Raw genomic sequence first — 19,258 nt, forward strand, 5'->3', positions numbered from 1 at the left:
CAGTCAGGGCCCTTGGGACCTGGAAGAGGGTTGGACTCAGGCAAATTCCTTACAGCTTGACTTGGCTTTCATCTACCCACCAGTCTAAGTTCTTATGTGGTCCCCATCACTGTGGTATCAGATTGGCTCCCAAAATAATAACAAGTGCACACTTGGAGACGTTCCTCTCTCTCTTCCCGCTAGTCAGCAGGGACTAGGCTTTGTTGACTTCATTAATGTGGTTCTGTTCTAGGAAGGTTAAGGCAAAGAAGTGGGTTTTGCATTTTGCTCTGAAAGTGCTGAAGTTTTTAGTCAGCCTGGTCTCTTCCAGGTGGGAACTCCAGATTTATGGGCCAGTTCCTGAGAAGCCTTGTCCTCTCTATGTGACTCCCATCCTTGAGGTTGGTGGTCCCATAATTCTGGGGTAAAATAGCTGTTGTGGATGAGGGCCAAAAACTTGAAACTGACCCAGTATAGAACAGGGAGCCAATTAAGATAGCAGAATAGAGGTCACCAGGTGTTTTCAGCTCTCTTTCTCCAGCTAAAAAAGGGAATGGACTAGAGTTTCAGGAGCTGATTTGGATTTTCCTTCAGCACCTCTAGGACTTCTGTTGTGTGATAGGACCTAATTCAGAGAGGCAAGTTATTGTGTTGTCAGCTCTGTGTTCATTGTATTGCTCTTGGTGAATGGAGAAGCAGTCTCAGATGTGGGTGATTTTCTTCAGAAAGTCAGGTAGACAGTTCTTTGTAGTGGGAAATGCTCAATTCTGGGACTGAAGTGGTACACCCTGTGCTAAACAAGGTGATTCATAGACTGAAACACTGCAGCAGGTTGTGACTTTATGGCTGCTAAGGTGGAGAAGAGGTGGGAGTTCTTTGCATGTTTCATGCCTGAGGGTAGGTTCACAAGAATTGCTTGTGTTACAGCCTGTCTGCATTTACTTCTGTTCTCCATCACAAACACTTGTATTTTCTTCCTTTCTACTTCTGTTACAGGTTTGCAGAGAACCACTGAGATCTATGGGAGCAATGATGAGGGTGCAGGCATTCCAGTGCTAGAACATCAATGGTTGTGTTTAATGAGTGGTTACAGTGACTCAACAGAGCTTCTATCCTACAGCATTTTGGTGGGGTGGAATTACTTGCAAGTATGTTTTGGACTTGACTGGGTCCAGGCCATTACGGTGGCTTCCTTTTTGTCTGGAAACCAGCCTGAAGGAGGTGATGGTCAGTCCACCATAGGGGCCATTTCTTGTGTCCCCATATCAGGTCAGGTTCCCCTTTTTAAGTGAGAAGAAATAATCTAATAGTCACAGCTGGGCTCAAAATCAATGAATCTATAGCCAAGTCCCATTCAAAATTCAGGTCCAAAGAATGACCTGCTCTGTGTGTAGATCTAGATGTTACATACGAGAAACTAAAAATGGAAACTGGGGCGAAGAGGTTTTAGGCCATTGCATTGGAGGGGTTGTCAATAAGGCTGCTGAAATCTCCCAGGACTATCGTCGGAACGTCTTCACCATGCCTGACAGCAGCACCTCAGGCTGCTGCTCTAGGAAAAGCTTGCTTTCTGGAAGGTCTGAAGACTAGCAGTTTGCATATGGTGGACTTGTCTCTGGATTTGCAGAGCAGCTGATTATTGAAAGATTTTGTGTCAAGGAGGCCTCTCTTGCATTTGAAGCTGGACTGGAAAAGGAGGACTACTCACCCCTACTCTCCCTTGTGGAGGGAATGCAGTAGCTTTCACAGGGTGACCTGCACATGAAGAGAGAGGGGGAGGAGTGGCTCAGATTTGGAAGGTCTCAATTTCCTGTTGGAAGAAGAAGAACACTGCCGGGTACATGTGTGTATGTATGTGTTAAAGGAGGGCATCAGTGAGACCCCTCCCATAAATTGTGGTAGGGCAAAAGGTAGGAGGAGAGGCAATTGAAGAGATTGTGGTTGTTCCATTTTTTAAAACACCAGCCACCAGAACCCCAATCCCACAACTCTTACACAATCAATCTCATTGACTTCAATGGAATCCAGAAGACAGCCTTTTTTAGCTGCTGTACCCACTGAATTGAACCAAACTGAAAGTAAAACAGTAGTGGTTGAGTGATTTGACAACACTTCGTTCTTCTTTGTGTTTTCAGCCTTCAGGATTTGAATAAACTTAGAAAGTTCTTTTACTTCATTTCACTTTATTTTTTACTTATTTGCTTTTTTAAGACTGACTACATTGTTGAGAACATGACAGCAAGAGGACCTCTGTAGGAAGCACAATGTATAAATAGCTCTGCTAAAAGCCCAACAACAGCCCTGTTGTGCTATCACACAGCAAAGCCAAAAATGCAAAGGAATTTCATGCACGGAAGTGTGATTCGTACTACAAACCCTTACTGTACTTGTTGGTGTGTGTGTACTGCTGTGAATAGAACCATATAGCCAGGCTGATTAGCTATTACCCTGTCTCTTGTGCAGTCATTTATACCAGTGCAAAGTGAATGCAAAATGGCTGTAAAATGGTACCATTTCACAATGGGAGCATTTTACAGCCACTTTGCACTGGATTGCAAAGGTGCATAGCATCACTGAAGCAAGCCCACAGATGTCAGTAGGAATCATAATAGTAAATATTATATTTGGTAGTAAACAATATTGTCAAGACCAAGTGTTCAAATTTCAGGAGTTAGGCTTGGTCTACAATACAGACTTATGTCGGGATAACTACGTCGCTCAGGGGTGTGGAAAATCCACACCCCTGAGCAATGCAATTTTGCCGCCTAATCACCAGTGTAAACAATGCTATGTTGATGGGAGGGATTCATAGCTACTGTCAACATAGCTACTGCCTCTTGGGGAGGTGGATTAATTACCCCGAGAGGAGAAGCTCTCCCATCGGCGTAAGTAGTGTCTTCACTAAGTGCTATAGTGGTGCAGCTGAATCGGTGCAGCTGTGCCACTGCATCGCTGCGCGTGTAGACAAGCCCTCAGTCTCTCCAAAATTGGGAGATTGGCTTACAAATCAGATTTTTAAAAACCATACATTTGGGGTTCTTTTCATTTGCTTTCTGGTGCTGGATCCTTTAGGGTTTGCATCATCAAGCTTTCCTCTGCAACGATGAGGGCTAGAAACTTACCTTAATTTTTAAACAAAAAATAGCATTCTCATGAATCCAGGAGCTGGAGCTTTAAGTAAAAGCACCAAATATCATGAGACTCTTGATAAAAACATGAGAACTGGCCACACTCACTAAGAGTTTACAAGAACAGCCCAAACGGAGAATTAATACCAAGTCAGCACCCTGTGGAATAGTGTACAGTACTATTGAAATGAACCTTTAATTCAAATATACATTCCCTTGGAACTGAGAGGAAGGCAGTGGAGGTGGGGATGACAAGGAGGTGGAGAAATGATTAGTTATCTAGTAGCAAACATTTACAATGCAGAATTTCTGTAACCAGTTCAGGTTCTTCTAACAGCAATTGCATTAGCAAATGAGTAATCCCAGGCTTTAAGAGAGGACTGCAGAGTCAACCATATACCCATCACTTTTGTTACAATATTGTTGTAATTTGACCAATCATTAATCTGGCCTTTGTAATTTAGAAAGAATTAGGGCTAATTATCCCTTTAAACTTTCAGTAATTTAACAGAAAAATTTAAATAAAATGTTAACTGGGCATGCCAGATGTTTTACACCAGAGCAATCTATATGGGATTTACCTTACTTTAGTTGGGTGTCATCTAATCACAGTGATTTAATTTGCTGCTTTTGTGTTTGACCATTGAGTGCATGCAGAAAGTTTAAAAAGCAAGTTTAATAGTTAACTTTTATTGCCAGTGCCACAAGCAGCAAAGACTTAATGACACCTTAAATTGGGGAACTGCAAGCTATCAGATTAGTTTTCTAGTTGTACAATGCATTTCCACATTGCTACATTTACTTAAATTAAAAAAAAAAACATTAAAGAAAGGCAACACAGTAACTTTTAAATACATCTCAAGAGAATTGCTGGTTAGAGCCACATATCTGGAGCAAATACGCAGAATTAAAAAACAAACAAAAGAAAATACATTGAGAATTTTACATCCCTCAAATCCTCGCCTGGTATAAATATACATAACTCCACTGAGCTGGAGTACTTACATTTTCAAATATTTTGATTTTTACCTTACATGCTGTGTAAGCACTAAGGCCTGGTCTATACATAAATGTTTTATCAATATAACTATTTTGAGTAGGGGTGTGATATTTTTACTACCATAGTTGTACTAATACAAGCCCTAGTATAGATTCAGCTAGGCTGGTATAAAGGTGAGACTGCACCTAAAACTTAGGTCAACATAGCTATGTTGCTCAGGGCTGTGAAAAATGTTGTGCCCTGTACAATGTAGTTAGGTTGTAATCTAATCCCTACTGTAGATGCAGCCTCTTGAGGGGACGGATTTACTATAGCAATGGAAAAATCCCTTCTGTTGCTGTAGCAAGTGTCTACACTTCAGTGGTGTAGCTGCTGTGCCATTGTAGTGCTTGTAGTGTAGACATGCCCACCAGTATATCTTATTCCCCTTCCTGAACTGAAATAAACTTTAGGCTTTATAGCTATAAATAAGCATTTTTATACTGGAATAACTGCATCCACACTAGGGGCATTTTGCTACTTTATCTATGCTAGTGTAGTTTCTACTGTAGACCAGCCCTCAGAATCAAGAAAAACATGCATATGAAGTATCTTTTACATTTTTATTAAAAAACCTCCCCTTTTTATTTTATCATCAACATACATGAACTTTCCACACAAATGCCTTTTACATTTTTCATAGGTCTGGAATGTTATCTGCATCGACATCATCACCAGTTTTGGGTAATTTTTTTGATGTCCACTCTAATGTTTTTAAAAACTTCCTCTATTTTTTAAAATAGAAAACTTTTTCTATTTTTCTACAAACTGCAGAATATACCCTATATTAATTGATACCCTAGAACTATGACACATTGATTAGCCAAGATGGTTTATAATAGGTCCACAGCACACAAAGTAAAATACAACCAATTCCTGCAGCTGCAATGTTTCTGGTTCTGTATTACTTTACTTATATGAACCCCTATTCATATAAGTTGCGTTCTAGACAAAAATTAAGATAATGGCGATTAAAATAAAGCTGAGCTCAATGGTCAGAGAGAAGCAGCCATTCTGCCAAACAAAAGAATATAGGGAGAAAATGGGGGAGGTGGGGAAATGAAGAGCTGGTGAAAAAGGAAGACTATAATGATTAAAGATGAACTGTCTTGAGCAGAAAGGTCTTCCATGGAGGCTTAGCTAAGACAGGCTGTGGTAGAAATGCTCAGGTGGAGGGTTCCTTAGCCATAGTCTGTGTCTATCCTGAGGCTTCACCCTAGCAGTCCTCAGCCTTGGAGGGCCATAGCAGGAGAGAGAGAATCACTCAAGCACCTTAATAAACACAATTAAAGTACAAATAAATTAACATGCCAGTGTGAGTCCCTTCCATGTTTCCCCTCTCTTACCGCCTCAGACCATTCTCATTTTGTATGTCTTTCCTTTGAGGGGCAGCACACAGTTACCTGCTTTTCAATTTCTTGTTACTGGGGGAGGTTTTCTGGCCTGTGTTACGTAGGCGGCCCAACTAGATGATCACAATGGTCCCTTCTGGCCTTAACATCTATGAATCAAATTATTCATAAAATCTATGTCTCAAGTCTCTACTGGGAAGAGCACATAGCATGCAGCTTTGTTCAAACAGAGTCTTTTCTTTTGTGCTCACCCTTCATGTCCAAGAACCACATGACTCTGGTCTTGTGGTGTTGCTGTTCAGGACATGGGATTGTCATATTTTCACACCAAATATAGTCTCTAAAGTCTCAAACATCAAGCAAACCTGAGGTTTCCACAATGCTATGTAGGATTAAAATGCTCTTAAATCTATTTCAGCCACAAATACACACTGTGGTTCCCTGGGATGTTTTCGTCCTTTAAGTACTGTCAGTCTTCAGGATGGTAAATTGCCACTTCCTGGAATTTTTCTAGAAGCTTTTGTTGCTACTCTAGAGCCCTCCAAAAGTGAAGGTTATATCATTCATTTCACCACTGAGAGCCAGGACAGTATTGGTTGCCTGGAATGACTTCTGACAATCATTCAAGTTCCTGACTCCTTTCCTGCATCTGTAGACTCAAAATAGGAAAACAAAATATTTTTGACCCCAGACACTTGAAGGTCATGACTGGCCCTGGCCACCACCTCCAGAATGTATAATCTGTCTTTCATAACAGAGAGCTTATGAGAGGAATTTAACATGCAGAATGTAAAGGCCCACTTGTGTGCGCCAAATTGCAAGCCAGTTGTGTGCCTACTGGTTCATTTGCAGTTCTTGGAATCCCTAGCCACAAACTGAGTATCTTCATGCACAAATTACTAATTAGGACTTTTTCATGACCATTTGATACACAATGTGTTCCTGAAACTGCTATAATTATATGTGTAATTATAGGCATGCAGTTGCATACAGGCCACAGGCCTCCATTTCCTAAATTCTGTCCTTGTAAGATGTTGAAAGGTACGAACAAAATGTTAAAATAGAAAAACAAAACAAACCCTAGAGCAACTGAGTCAGATTTTTAAAGGATTTAGGCACCTGAAGATGCAGACAGGCTCCATTACAATTGGGAATTGGGAGTTGAAGTGTTTTTGAAAATCCCGCTCAGAGTCTATATAGCTTTATAAATCAGGCCCATTCAAACGATATCCATTTTAAGAGAAAGTATGTGTTAAGTCATCGAGGGTTTTCTAAAGCACTGTTTCTCAAATGCGGCCACCAGGGGGTTTCCCAGCAGCCACGGCAGTTTCCTGGGTGGGTGAGGGAAGCATCAGCCCCTCCAAGTTCCCTGTAAGCTGCGCGGTTGCGCAGCAGTCTATTTAGCACTGGGCAGATGCTCAGGGAACCCGCCTGGGGACCAGCCCCATATCCCCAGCCCCAACCCAGAGTCTGCACCCCCAGCTAGAGCCCTCACAACCCTGCACCCCAACCCTCTGCCCCAGCCTTGAGCCCCTCATCCCTGGCCCCACCCCAGAGCCTGCACCCAGAGGCGGAGCCCTCACACCCCTGCACCTCAACCCTCTGCCCCAGCCCTGAGCCCCCTGCCACACTCCGAACCCCTCAGCCCCACCCCCATCACATGAATTTTGTTATATGCACCAATATGAAGGTGATGTGTCACACATCACCTCCATATTGGTGCACATAACAAAATTCATTCCACACATGGGTGGGAAAAATTAGAGGGAACACTGCTCTTCCTCCCTGTTGCTGCATGCACTGCCTCTCTGGAGACACAGGTGGGACACACAACACTTAAGGAGCAAGGTGAGAAGGCGAGGGGGGGTGAGGAGGTGAGAGGTGAGCCAGCAGCAGAGTGAGGAGGCGGACGGGCGAGGGCCGTCCTCCCCTTCCCTCCCTTCCTCTCCCCATAGCCGTCCTTCCCTTCTCCTCTCTTCTCCCCTCCCCTCCCCAGACCCAATCCGCTCAGATATGTTTTTCATTATTATTTGGACTTCTATTATGTCAAAGTATTTTTAAATTTACTTCAGAATTGTTGTACAACCATTTTAACCAAAAAAGCAAACGAAACAATAATAAAAAAGACAAGAACATGCAAAGCACCTTATTTGTTCTGTTAGGTCCAGTAAAGAATAGAGATAACTGTGCATTATTTTTATTATTGAGTCCACAAAAAAAACCCAAAACCGTACATAAATAAATTACAATGATTTGGATATATATATGTGCATAATACTTTATTAATTTAGGAAAAATAAATAATTTTTAGGAAAAAGTGTCCGCGTGGCCACCAGCAAGAGTTGGTGGCCGCACACTGAGGCCACCAAAAAATGTGTTGCGAGAAGCCCTGTAAAGCGCTGTATTTAGAAAAGGCTCTTTAAAAGTATTGCTAGAAATATGCAATTTTAAACTGAGGCTTGAAAATATTTTGGAACAAAATTGTGGCCCTGTTCTTCTAAGGGCCCCAGACATCTGCATAGAGTCCATAATGTATTGAGATAGCCATCTGCTTTTACAAATTTATATCTTGATGCCCAGGAATTCATGCACACAATGGATCCTTTTTCAATTGCATTGCATGTCATGTTTGGCAAGATATAAAGAAAATATCTATTTACAATGATAAATACTGAACATGTGCTGAGTCCGTTTTGAGAGGGCTTCTTCAGAGATAAGGTCAGATCCTCGGTGGCTCTAAATTGACACATTGCTCACAATTTTTATTGCAGGCTTTTGGTTTTTTGACAACAATTTTTTGGAAAAAAGAATGCAAGAACCAGCCATCCTTAGCCTACCTACCTGTTGTAGTTGCTATGCTAGCGTACTCTGGGGATTGACTGCTCACAGGTGAGGGTGCAGACGGCACTTCCACCAAGGTGGCAGATTTAGCTGGAGAGAATGGCACTGGGGAGGGAGTTGGAGGAGCAGGTTCTGTCAATATAATTTCTTCTTGTATTTCTGCTGAAGATTGGGAGACAGGTCATACAAATGTTGTTAAATACAGCTCGTGGAACCCTATGAAATAGATCACTCAGAAAAGCATATTTTAGATGTAAACTCTGGTGTGTGGAGGAATTACATAAATCTGTCTTTATCTTAGGTATTTTCATGGCCCCATCTCTTGATCATTAACATGCTTATCCTCACAACATCAGTGTGAGATACTCTGTATGCCCATTTTACAGCTGGGGAACTGAGGATAAATGATTTACCCAGGAAGTCTGTGGTGAAGAGCATAGATTTGAACCTGGATCTCCCAAGTCACAGGCTAGCACCCTAACCACTAGATCACCCTTCCTCTCTTAAACCTTCAGTGTCAAATTTAGTCTATGGTAAAATGGATGGGTGAGCTTTTGAAAAACCAGCTAAGGGATTTAGCCATTCAACTCCCATTTAAATTAATTGTAGCTTCAGGGAGGGATGGAAGCTGGCTCCACTGACTCTATGCCTGCTGAGGACTCCTTCTCACCACATGCATCCTGAACTGGGAGGTTACAGGTGGTCTCCACACTGCTGCGGCTGTACTGAAGTACCTGAGCACACAGCACTGAGTATTTGGCATCTGTATTTCTATTGATAATGTAGATTTTTTTTTCTTTGGAAGTTGAACATTGGTATATCATAAATAATAGCTTTGGCTTTAATCTTAACCAATGAAAATCACTCACCCCAAATCTCTTCTCAGATACAGTGGTGTAAAATCAGGAGTAACTCGACCAAAGACAGTGGAGATATTATTGTAAAGCCAGTGTAAGGGAGAGGGGAATCAAGACAAGTGTCACTTAAATGTGACTGTGGTTTTATAGGTTAGTTGATGTGAACATTCAGTACAAAACTCCCTTGCTGAAATCTCCAATACAGGTTTAGGAGTTGGAATTTTCAGACCTTCATAACTAAACTCAATAGTGACAACAATAAGCAGGCAGTCTAATTCAAAATCAATTTCAGGACACTCACTAACCAGAAAGGCTCATAATTGACTTGTCTGACATAATAACAGAACTGAAAAATGACACATTCCTTCTGGAAAGGCCTCATTAGGGTGAATGGGGATAGGGAAATGCCCATGTACAGAAATGGGTGAATAATAGAATAAAATTATAGAAGGCATGTAAGGTACTGCTAAGAAAACAAACTTACCTGTGCTTCCTTCTCCTTTCATTGCCCTCATTAACTCATTAGCTCTCTCCTGACAATGCAGTGATTCTAACAGGTATAATACGTAGTCATCAAACATCAAGTGAATAAGGTGAAAAGACCCTGGGGATGAAATAATGTGAACAAACATAAAAGCAATTAATGGTCTCAATATTACTTATCACACAAATGATTACAGCATTATCAAAAAAAAAAAAAAAACAACAACATCAAACCACTGAATACCACTGGCCCCTGTATAGTCCTGCTACTTAAGCATGTGTCTTACTGAAAAGTGAGTCATCCATCAATGTTAAAGGCAAGTTAAGAGGGGAGGGTGTTTGTGTGTCTGGGTTCTGATTACTACAGTGTATTCATACCTGGATTTATACAGATGATGTGAATTCCGGGATCATTTCTTAGAAGTTAAATTTATGTCTCTGGGATCCAGTTCCTGAGAAAAGTGTCCTGACAAATAACTATCATTTTATAATAATTATAAATCTTGAGCAAGAATTGCCTTTTGTACCAAGCTCTCTCTCCTATGTCCAAGCAAGTACTTACTAAGTCAGATGGCATAGTCTGGGAAAGCAGGACATGAATCAAAATAATAAAAATCTATTCCTGTCAAATGCACTAGCACAAAGTATTATTGAGCTAGCTGGACTGTGCATGGGGGCTTTAAACTAGAAAGATAAAGGGAGGGATATGGTGAAGGTCAGAAACTATAGGACCTGGACCCCAGCCTTCCTTCAGCATCTTCCCAGCAAGAGTCTGATTATCTTTTTGTTAGCATTCTTCAGCTGACTGGGCATTGGTACTATTTATATAGGACCTCTAAAGCCAGAACATTTTCTTCCCAACTCTCTGGTAATGTCATTAGTGGTGCCAAGAACCAAAGCCGATTATTCATGTACGATAGGCTGCCCAAACACCTTAAAATAAGTTGCTTTAACAGGAAGCATTGTGTCAGTCAGGATAGGTACAGTCTGAAGAATTTATAAATAAGGAACTTTCCCATTTTTCATAATTATATAACTGTAAGTTATGTTTGCGGTTAGACTAACTAGATTAAAAATTAAACGTGTTAAGAATCATCACACTTTAGGATGTAAACTGATTACCTAGTTGAGAGTTGGGAATAAATATTTTGCTCTCACGTCCTAGCATTGTACAGTTGGCCAAGAACAAGATAGCATACTTTTCTGCCTTTCTCTGAAGCATCAGATTACTGACAGCTGTAGAATACTGAATGGGATAGACCAATGATATGTTCTGGCATTACAATTCCAAGCTACCTAAGACATCAGAGAAGGTATACGTCAGAATGATATCAATGAGAGACTAAAAGACAACTTAAGTAAAAAAGTCCATCCACCTTTTCACTCCCTATGGCACAGCTTGAGGGTTTTATCCAGTCTATCTTTGAATAACTCGACAGATGAGGTTTCCACTACTTCCCAAACATGCTAGTGGCAATTGTGGGATGTCCCACGTGGAAAGGCTGATGCCAGAGGTATCAACACTGCTTCAGCCAATCAAAGTAGCATCAATATCTTTGGCATCAGTCCTTCCACATGAGGCATCTGTCAAGTTATTAAGTACCACATTACTATAGCTGGAATAGGAAGTGTCCTGAATGTTTTGGCTTTGCCTGTGATCTCCCAACATGAGGGACAAGCATCAGTATCTTTAACAACTATCAGTCTTGGAAGTTCCAAGCACATTTCTTGGTGGTTCCTGGCAAACTACTTCCTAGGAGGCAATTTGAGACATGCTATACAGACATGGACCTGGACAGGGAAAGAAGAGTTTCCCATGTAGTTTCAGGTCTCAGTTCAGCTAGAGAAATGCCAAGAAGCAGAGAACAGACGTGAGGGAAGCAGTACTGGGAAAAAATTGACTTTTCCTCTAGCCTCCATAGACAGAGATTTAAAAATGTATACAAGGACTCAGTGTGAGAAGTAGACATGTCCATATGCTATCACAGGGCAGATTCAGCAGTGTATAGAAGATAGGAAGCATGGAAGAAAATCAAGACAGATGACTGTCTAGAGAGCATACTGGCATCTACTAGAGATGAATGATATATATATATTTTTAAACTAAATGCTTTTTCTTCCAAAACCAATCTTTTTGCAAAAATGAAAAAAATCACAAAGACATGTTGACCCTCTTTTCTGTAATTTAAAAAATTTCCCAATACATTTTTTATAAAAATTTAAATCACAATTTGTATTGATTTTTAATTAAAATATTTTCAAAATTTTTCATTTACCAAAACCTGTTCTTTGATAAACAAAAAATGTGCATAAACATCTAGATAACACTTTAGACAAAAGTTGCAATAAACTGGTTTTCTACAAAACAGAAAAATGGGTCTGTATTAACCACTGCAAAACAGAAACTTTGATATTTGGGGTTAATATTTTTCAACCAGCTGTATTATCTATATTATACAACAGAGCTGGGTGAATACTTCACTTTTTTTTTCTTTTACAAAGAGTCACTCAGGTGAGAAATTTAACTTGCTCTTTTTATATTGGCTTTCCACCAATGATTAGTAAATTTTAGATATATTTATTTGGACTTGCGTGGTACATTTAAAATTGCCTATCAAAAGCTTTAGGTACCTTTGGCAGGAGTGAATACAGTCAGACTGGAAAAAAAGTAAACCCACAGCCACCCCAACACCAGAGAAAATAGCCAGCTGCAAAGAAATCAGAAATCAACTCCACCCATAGACCCCAAATTCCCCAACCACAAATACAAGCCCTCAACATACTCATCACTCCTCAAAACCTGGGAAAAGAGATGGCTTTCTCGTTGTGCTCTGAATATCAATAGATTTGTCTTTTTCAAACATGGGGATAATGGGATGGTGAATTCCAAAACTGTGGGCCCCTCACAAAAGAATGTCCTGCCAACGGGCCCCTTTCTTAAAAGCCAAGAGGTGTTAGCTCACTGCTTGCAAAGATGGCAGCTGGGGACAGAGAGAGGCTCTCTCTCCCATAGTCAGGTCCTTGGTCACAGCCCAGGATCTGGCCCAAAACTTTCAAATTTCTTTACTGAATTTTTACCAAACTTCCAAGACAAAATCCTTCCCTGGAATGGGATGCTACATACATAATTGAAGGACGATTGGTTTCTTTGGAGGAAGTTAGAGGAGGAGGTTGAAATTGAGCTTATATTGGGAGACTCATTTCTACCTTAAGGAGTGTCTACAGCTGCTCCATAAATATGTAGTTCTTTGCTCGTATATACTGTACAAGTGGAGTGTAGGAGAAGCAGCCTGAAAGGCCCCATGTCATTATGCAATGCAATGCTATCTCGTAATTAGGTTTTCAAAGCAACTGTGCACACACTCTTCTTCAGTTGCGACAGCTCTAGTCTTTGTGTTCCAGTCTCTCAATGCACGCATGCGTAACTTCCATTGTCATTCATGGGAGTTAGGCACACACATTGGGGGGAGAACAGATGCTTTGTGTCCTTGAAGCAAGACCAAAACCAAAAACATCGGACATTTTTATAAACAGAACACATGCAGAGTGATGGGCAAATCGTCTTCCACTAGCGAATATAAAGGGCTTGAGTCTCTACTTTTGTGATCATTTACACCTGTGCAAATCAAAACTGTATGCTTCACAGCCATCTTACAGAAATTAAAATGACTAATAAGGTACAATATAGTGGAGAGCCTTAGCCAAGCTATGTAGCTGTTTAGTTTGATAAAGTTTTTGAACTGGAAGTCTTGTAAAAACTGCAAATGGAATAAGATAGCTATTTTCAAAATGCCTAACATCAGTTACAATGTTAGTAGAATCCTACCCTGTTTAGAAGTGTTATGAACACAATGGGCCTGACTGACCATTGTGTTCGTCCATTTTAATAGTGATGTAACTCCACTGGGGTTCACCAGCGTAAAACTGGAGCATTATGTCCCAGAACAAGCCTGGTTCTCGTCTCACGCAAGTTGTACATTGTACTCTGTTGACTTCAATGGAGTCATTACTGATCTGGACCAGAGGCAAATCAGGCCTAATATTCAGTGTTTTCATGTCTCACAATTTTAAACACAAGTCTCAGGATATTTGGTGTTCTTCCTTCCAGCCCCTGCTCCTGGAGACAGGTAATTATGTGACAATCTCATCTTTCATTAAAAAAATAAAAGAAAGTTTCAAGCCCTAAGATTGCAGAGAAAACCTTGAAAGTAGGAATGCTAAATGCTCACATGCTAGAAGACAAATACTAAGAACCCAAGATTTATTATTTTTTTAAATATCATGATATTTTGGGGCCTAACTCTTGATTTGTGATCACTTGGGGTGGATAATACTGAGTACACCTTTTAAAAAACTATATGGTTCCCTTGTCTCTCTCTGAATTTCTCTCTTCTTTTACCATTCGATATTTTTTAATTCTGTAGAATGTTTGAGACAGAATTTATAAGACACACTACAAAAAAGGGGTGTTGTATCAAATTAATGCAATCATTTTACATTTTAAATTAAGTAAGTTAAATGTAAGATATAAAATGAAACCAGTTTCAGGATATGCATGTCAGTTACTTACTGAGCAGCTATTCATGTACAACTGTTTATACTTTATGTTTATATTTTATGTTTTGCAAGCTACTGTATTTAGCAGGAACCTATGATTGGCTCTTTCAAATATAGCTGTAGGTACTGAAGAGGATTCATCTGTGTCTGATAAAATATATATTCATTTAGTTAGAGATAAAAAGTCCCCCTAGATACTGTACCTACAATAATAAATTGCTTTTGACTCTCTTTTCAAAAAGACCAAATTGAATACAATGAGGATATTATTACAGCTATTCTATCTAGCTAATACGCAGTAAACATCAGCAGCTATTCACAAAAGCCAGGAATTATGTACAAGTATTGTAAAACAGAGATATATAGATCTGGGGAAGATTGGAAGGCTCCTTTTACTAATTAGTTGTTTTTATACACAGGCTGCATTACCAAAACATTGCCACCAACTGTGCCTTTGATATGCATAGACAGAAGAGGGTAGAGAAAGAGAAAAAGGAGAGAGATGAGCTTTTGTCTGCCAGGAATCGTTTTGACTTGCCCATACCATGCACCATGCTTAAAAGCTTTGCCCAGACTCAGATCTGTATGTCATTTCAGGATATATGTTACCAGCTCAGTGACATGTAGTAAAACATTCTGTAGTCAAATTTCTGGATCATGAAATGATGACAAAGCTAAAATATATTGTACTGTATATAAGAATGACCAGAGCATCGAACACGTAATTTTTATCATGTTTTTGTTTCAAACACACTCTCAAATAATGCTTTTTTGTTTTTTTAAAACAACAGTGTAAAGATCTGGCATTGTTTATTGCTTAGACTGATCAATAAAATCAATGCCTGTTTATATAATCACCAATGTAGCCAAAATACAAGTTTTCATCTAAGATAAGAACAAATTTATATAGAAGACAAGATCTAAAATATAGTCATCTTTGTGTCTCTCTGTTGTATAGTACTCATTAAAAATGCATGATACTGTAAAAAGAGAGGAAGAATGGTGTTAAATTAAACCCACAACAAGTTCCTCAGGTATCCTATCCTATCTCCTAGAACTGGAAGGGACCTTAAAAGGTCATGAAGTCCAGCCCCCTGCCTTCACTAGCAGGACCAAGTACTGATTTTGCCCCAGATCCCTAAGTCGCCCCCTCAAGGACTGAATTTACAACGCTGGGTTTAGCAGGCCAATGCTCAAACCACTGAACTATCCCCCTCCCCCCTATGATTCTGATACGTTTACATTCAGAGGATAATTAGACTGTTGGAAATGCTCAGCTATAATTCAATACAAATGTGCCTTACAATGACTTTGTAATTAGAATATTACCGCATTCATTCAATAGATTATAATTTGGTTGATGCTGGTAAATAACATGTCAGTCACTTTTCGAGAAGTGGGAGCAGTGATAGTCCAAGTTTTGTTATACTGGGGTCTGGACGTGGTTTCAATACTCATCCTCTTTGAGGATCTGAAGTCCTTGCTCACCCTAACTCCCACTGACTTCAATAGACCTGCACTTTTGAACCCAGAGTGGGAGAAATTCAAGGGTTCCGTTAAAAACAAATAAAAGCCCTTATTCGCAGAGAGAGTGTGTCGGTAGAAAGAAAGAGCTTACATGGGTTTATTATAAGAAAACCTTAGGAAGTTTACAGCCCCATAATGAAGATGTAAATGATAATCCTGTTCAGTACTGCTGCAAGCATTATCAAACCCAAATCATTAAAAAATTCTATACTATGTTATTTATATCCTTTAAAAATGCATTATTTTCAGAAAACCAGTTTATACTGATTTGAGATGTGCTATAATAATTTGAAAGCAGACACTTAACAGATGTAGCTGGTGACTACTCATGTAATTAAATTACCAATACTTTTAAGAGACAGCAATTTATTTTAAACATACTTTTAAGATGGTGTATGCAGTTAAGACCTGTCTTACTAGAACTGTATAGAGTAATACTCCAAATGCCATGGAAAGCACATCGCATGTGGCTGCTGATATCCTCTTTCCTAATACACCATTATATCTAAATAGATATATTTTGTGTAGGGAGGGGTATACGTGTGTGACTACACATCCTGTATATTTTATTTTATACACTTTACAAAAACCAGTATTCTACTAGGCTACATGTTTAGCCTAACTAGGAATTTAAAACTGCTTATGTACAGGGAGGAGGGATAGCTCAGTGGTTTGAGCATTGGCCTGCTAAACCCAGGGTTGTGAGTTCAATCCTTGAGGGGGCCACTTAGGGATCTGGGGCAAAATTCATACTTGATCCTGCTAGTGAAAGCAGGGGGCTGGACTCAATGACTTATCAAGGTCCGATATAGGATATCTCCATTAATTTAACTTGATAGAGAGTGTGCAATTTTTGGAACTTTAACTTGCATTTCTGACATTTCATGATTTTAATGGTCTGACCTCAACATTCCATTTACACGGTGCATCTAAAGGCTGCTCCTGCAGAGAGCCAAAATGCTCAGAACTCAGTGTTTGCTCAATACCTGTTCCAAGAGGTTTCTGCATTGTGCAGAGAAGTATGCAATGCTCAGCAATGCGAGCAATCTCTATTTCCACAGTGAAAAGAGTTTTGGTGAATAAGGGGGGGAGCGAATATGAGAGGGGATAGATATCAAATATGGTCAGGGCACTGGTACTTCAGCACAATCCAGTGAATACAAAAGCTGTGCATAGAGGCCTTTTAAGGATTTTCACTGTCTCACTGCCTGCTAGGAGTGGCGATTCACTCTTGTGCTTGCTTAAAAGCTGTGCTTAGAAGAAACTGACAACGGGGAAGCCAGGAAGACCAACCACAGATCAAAATGTTCCTGAACAGGAGCGGCGCCAGGGTTTTTGGCGCCCTAGGCAGGGGTCCTTCCGCGCTCCCGGTTGTTGTCGGCAATTCTGCAGCGGGGGGGGAGGGGGGTCCTTCCGCGCTCCCGGTCTTCGGGGCACTTCAGTGGCAGGTCCCAGAGCGAGTGAAGGACCCGCCGCAGAATTGCCACCAAAGACCCAGAGCGCGGAAGGACCCCCGCCGCCGAATTGCCAGCAAGGGCAGCCAAATGCCACCCCCCCAAATCCTGGTGCCCTAGGCAACCGCCTAGATCACCTAAATGGAAGCGCCGGCCCTGCTCCTGAAGGTTCTCAGAAGACAGTGAGGTCAGCTCTACAGATTTTATCAAGAGTCATGTGGTATTTGGTGTTTTTCTTAAAGCCTGAGCTCCTGGTGGCTTGTGAATATGTGAGAATCTCAGCTTGCATTAAACAAAAGTAAGTTTCTAGCCTTTATGGTCATGGATTAAAACTTAAAAATGTGACCCACATGCACCCTAGAGATTCAAAAAGCAGACGATAAATAAAAGCACCCCAAATGCATTTTTTTAAGCCAGTCCCATGATTTTGGGTGGCCTGACACACAATTTTTGATTGCTTGGGATTAGTAATACTGAGTCCTCATGGCCAGCTTCCCAATGCCCCATGTGGGACTTCATAGTGTTCTTGCCAGCCTCCAATATCTGCTCCCCTCAGCTTACTTGTACACCAACAAAGCTCGGAAGCTTTCTATCTATAGGTCTACATTCTTCTGGGGGTGCCCAGCACCCCTGTATCTAAGCATCACCTAAGAGAATAAAACACAAGAAAGCTCTGCTGGAAGAAAATATGCTAGTGGCTCAGTGCTGCTCTCTCACAATCCTCATTATTATTAGTCTGCTAATAACATACATTGACAAGTGTGCACTTATGAAAACACAAAAGCACAATAGCCCATTTTCAATCATTCCTATTGTTGACAGGTTCAATTTGTACATACACATACTCCTCAGTAGGGACTGTTTACACACCAGGCTTCAAAGCACAGTTGTTTTTGAATTCTGTGTGAAAAGAAACAGGACAATCTTTTTTTTTTTTTTTTTTAAATGGGATAAGTTTATATTCTTCCACTCTTACGGACATCAAAAACAACTGAAGGGAATTTGTTCAAAAGCATCAGAGAAAACGACCTGGTGGCAGAAAATGTGTTGAAAATTTCAACCCCCAAAAGAGATTTTTTTTAAAGGTTATGAACGTGTGAAAATAAGAGGGGATTGTCACTCAGAAGTGAGTGACAGCTCTTGATCTAGCATTTTTTGCTGTGCTAACCGATCAGTACAATTAAAATCAAAGTACCAAAGCTGGGTGCACTGTGCAAAGTCATGTCCCGAATCACTCGTGTGCCAAAGCAGGACCACATCAAGAGGAACTGTTGAGCCACTTTCTTCAAAGAGCCTTGTCTCTTGGCAGCTACCTACAAGAAAATATATTATATATTTCACACAGCTAATAAACATTCATTTTCATTTCCATTGTCTGGCCCAGCCCAACACTGCCCGTGTCCATCCATCTTCTTCACTAAAACTACATCCTATTGTAAGAAAATTAGGATAAAACTTAAAACAGATACATATGAAGCCATCCAGTAATGATAATTATATACACATGAGTTTGCAGGAAGAAGCCTACAATAAAATTATAACCCCTAACACATAAAATGCTCATGCTTGTGGAGGGTAACATTTGGATTATAAATAATGAAGGGATTTATCAGACTGCCTAACAACATCCAGGTCTTCATCTTAATTTGATTCCCTTTATTGGCGATTCTCTAGTTTAGGAAGAAAATTTATAACAAATACTGCTGGGAATATATTGCAAAAATAATGTATTAATCTGAATGTTTAAACTAATTGGCTCTTGGTGTGTTCACATGAAACCTGTCACATCCTCTTTGCATTTTCTTTCTGTGAACACTCAGATGATCATGCTTTACTCACAATTATACTTCTCAGAAAGCATATTGTAAGTTTACACTCTCAAAAGCTCATTTTCTGTAAGTGTTACTGTAGCCGTGTTGGTCCCAGGATATTAGAGAGAAAAGGAAGGTGAGGTCATATCTTCTATGGGACCAATTTCCATTTGTGAGACAGACAAATTTGTGATCTTACACAGAGCTCTTCTTCGGGTCTGGAAAACTTA

General features: G+C 40.2%; 1 protein-coding gene across 1 annotated transcript in view; it reads right to left on the minus strand.

Annotated features, from left to right (window-relative positions):
• The window catches only part of RFX4 (regulatory factor X4), an 84,431-nt gene that overhangs the window by 29,650 nt on the left and 35,523 nt on the right, over positions 1-19,258 (minus strand). Inside the window, exons 10-12 of the mRNA XM_054016272.1 lie at positions 18,413-18,530; positions 9,681-9,800; positions 8,340-8,501 (exon numbers count right to left, since the gene is read on the minus strand). Coding sequence (XP_053872247.1) covers positions 8,340-8,501; positions 9,681-9,800; positions 18,413-18,530 — 400 coding nt within the window. The remainder of the gene's footprint in view (positions 1-8,339; positions 8,502-9,680; positions 9,801-18,412; positions 18,531-19,258) is intronic.

The sequence above is a fragment of the Malaclemys terrapin genome, chromosome 1, assembly GCF_027887155.1.
Source record: "Malaclemys terrapin pileata isolate rMalTer1 chromosome 1, rMalTer1.hap1, whole genome shotgun sequence".
Taxonomy (NCBI): Eukaryota; Metazoa; Chordata; order Testudines; family Emydidae; genus Malaclemys; species Malaclemys terrapin.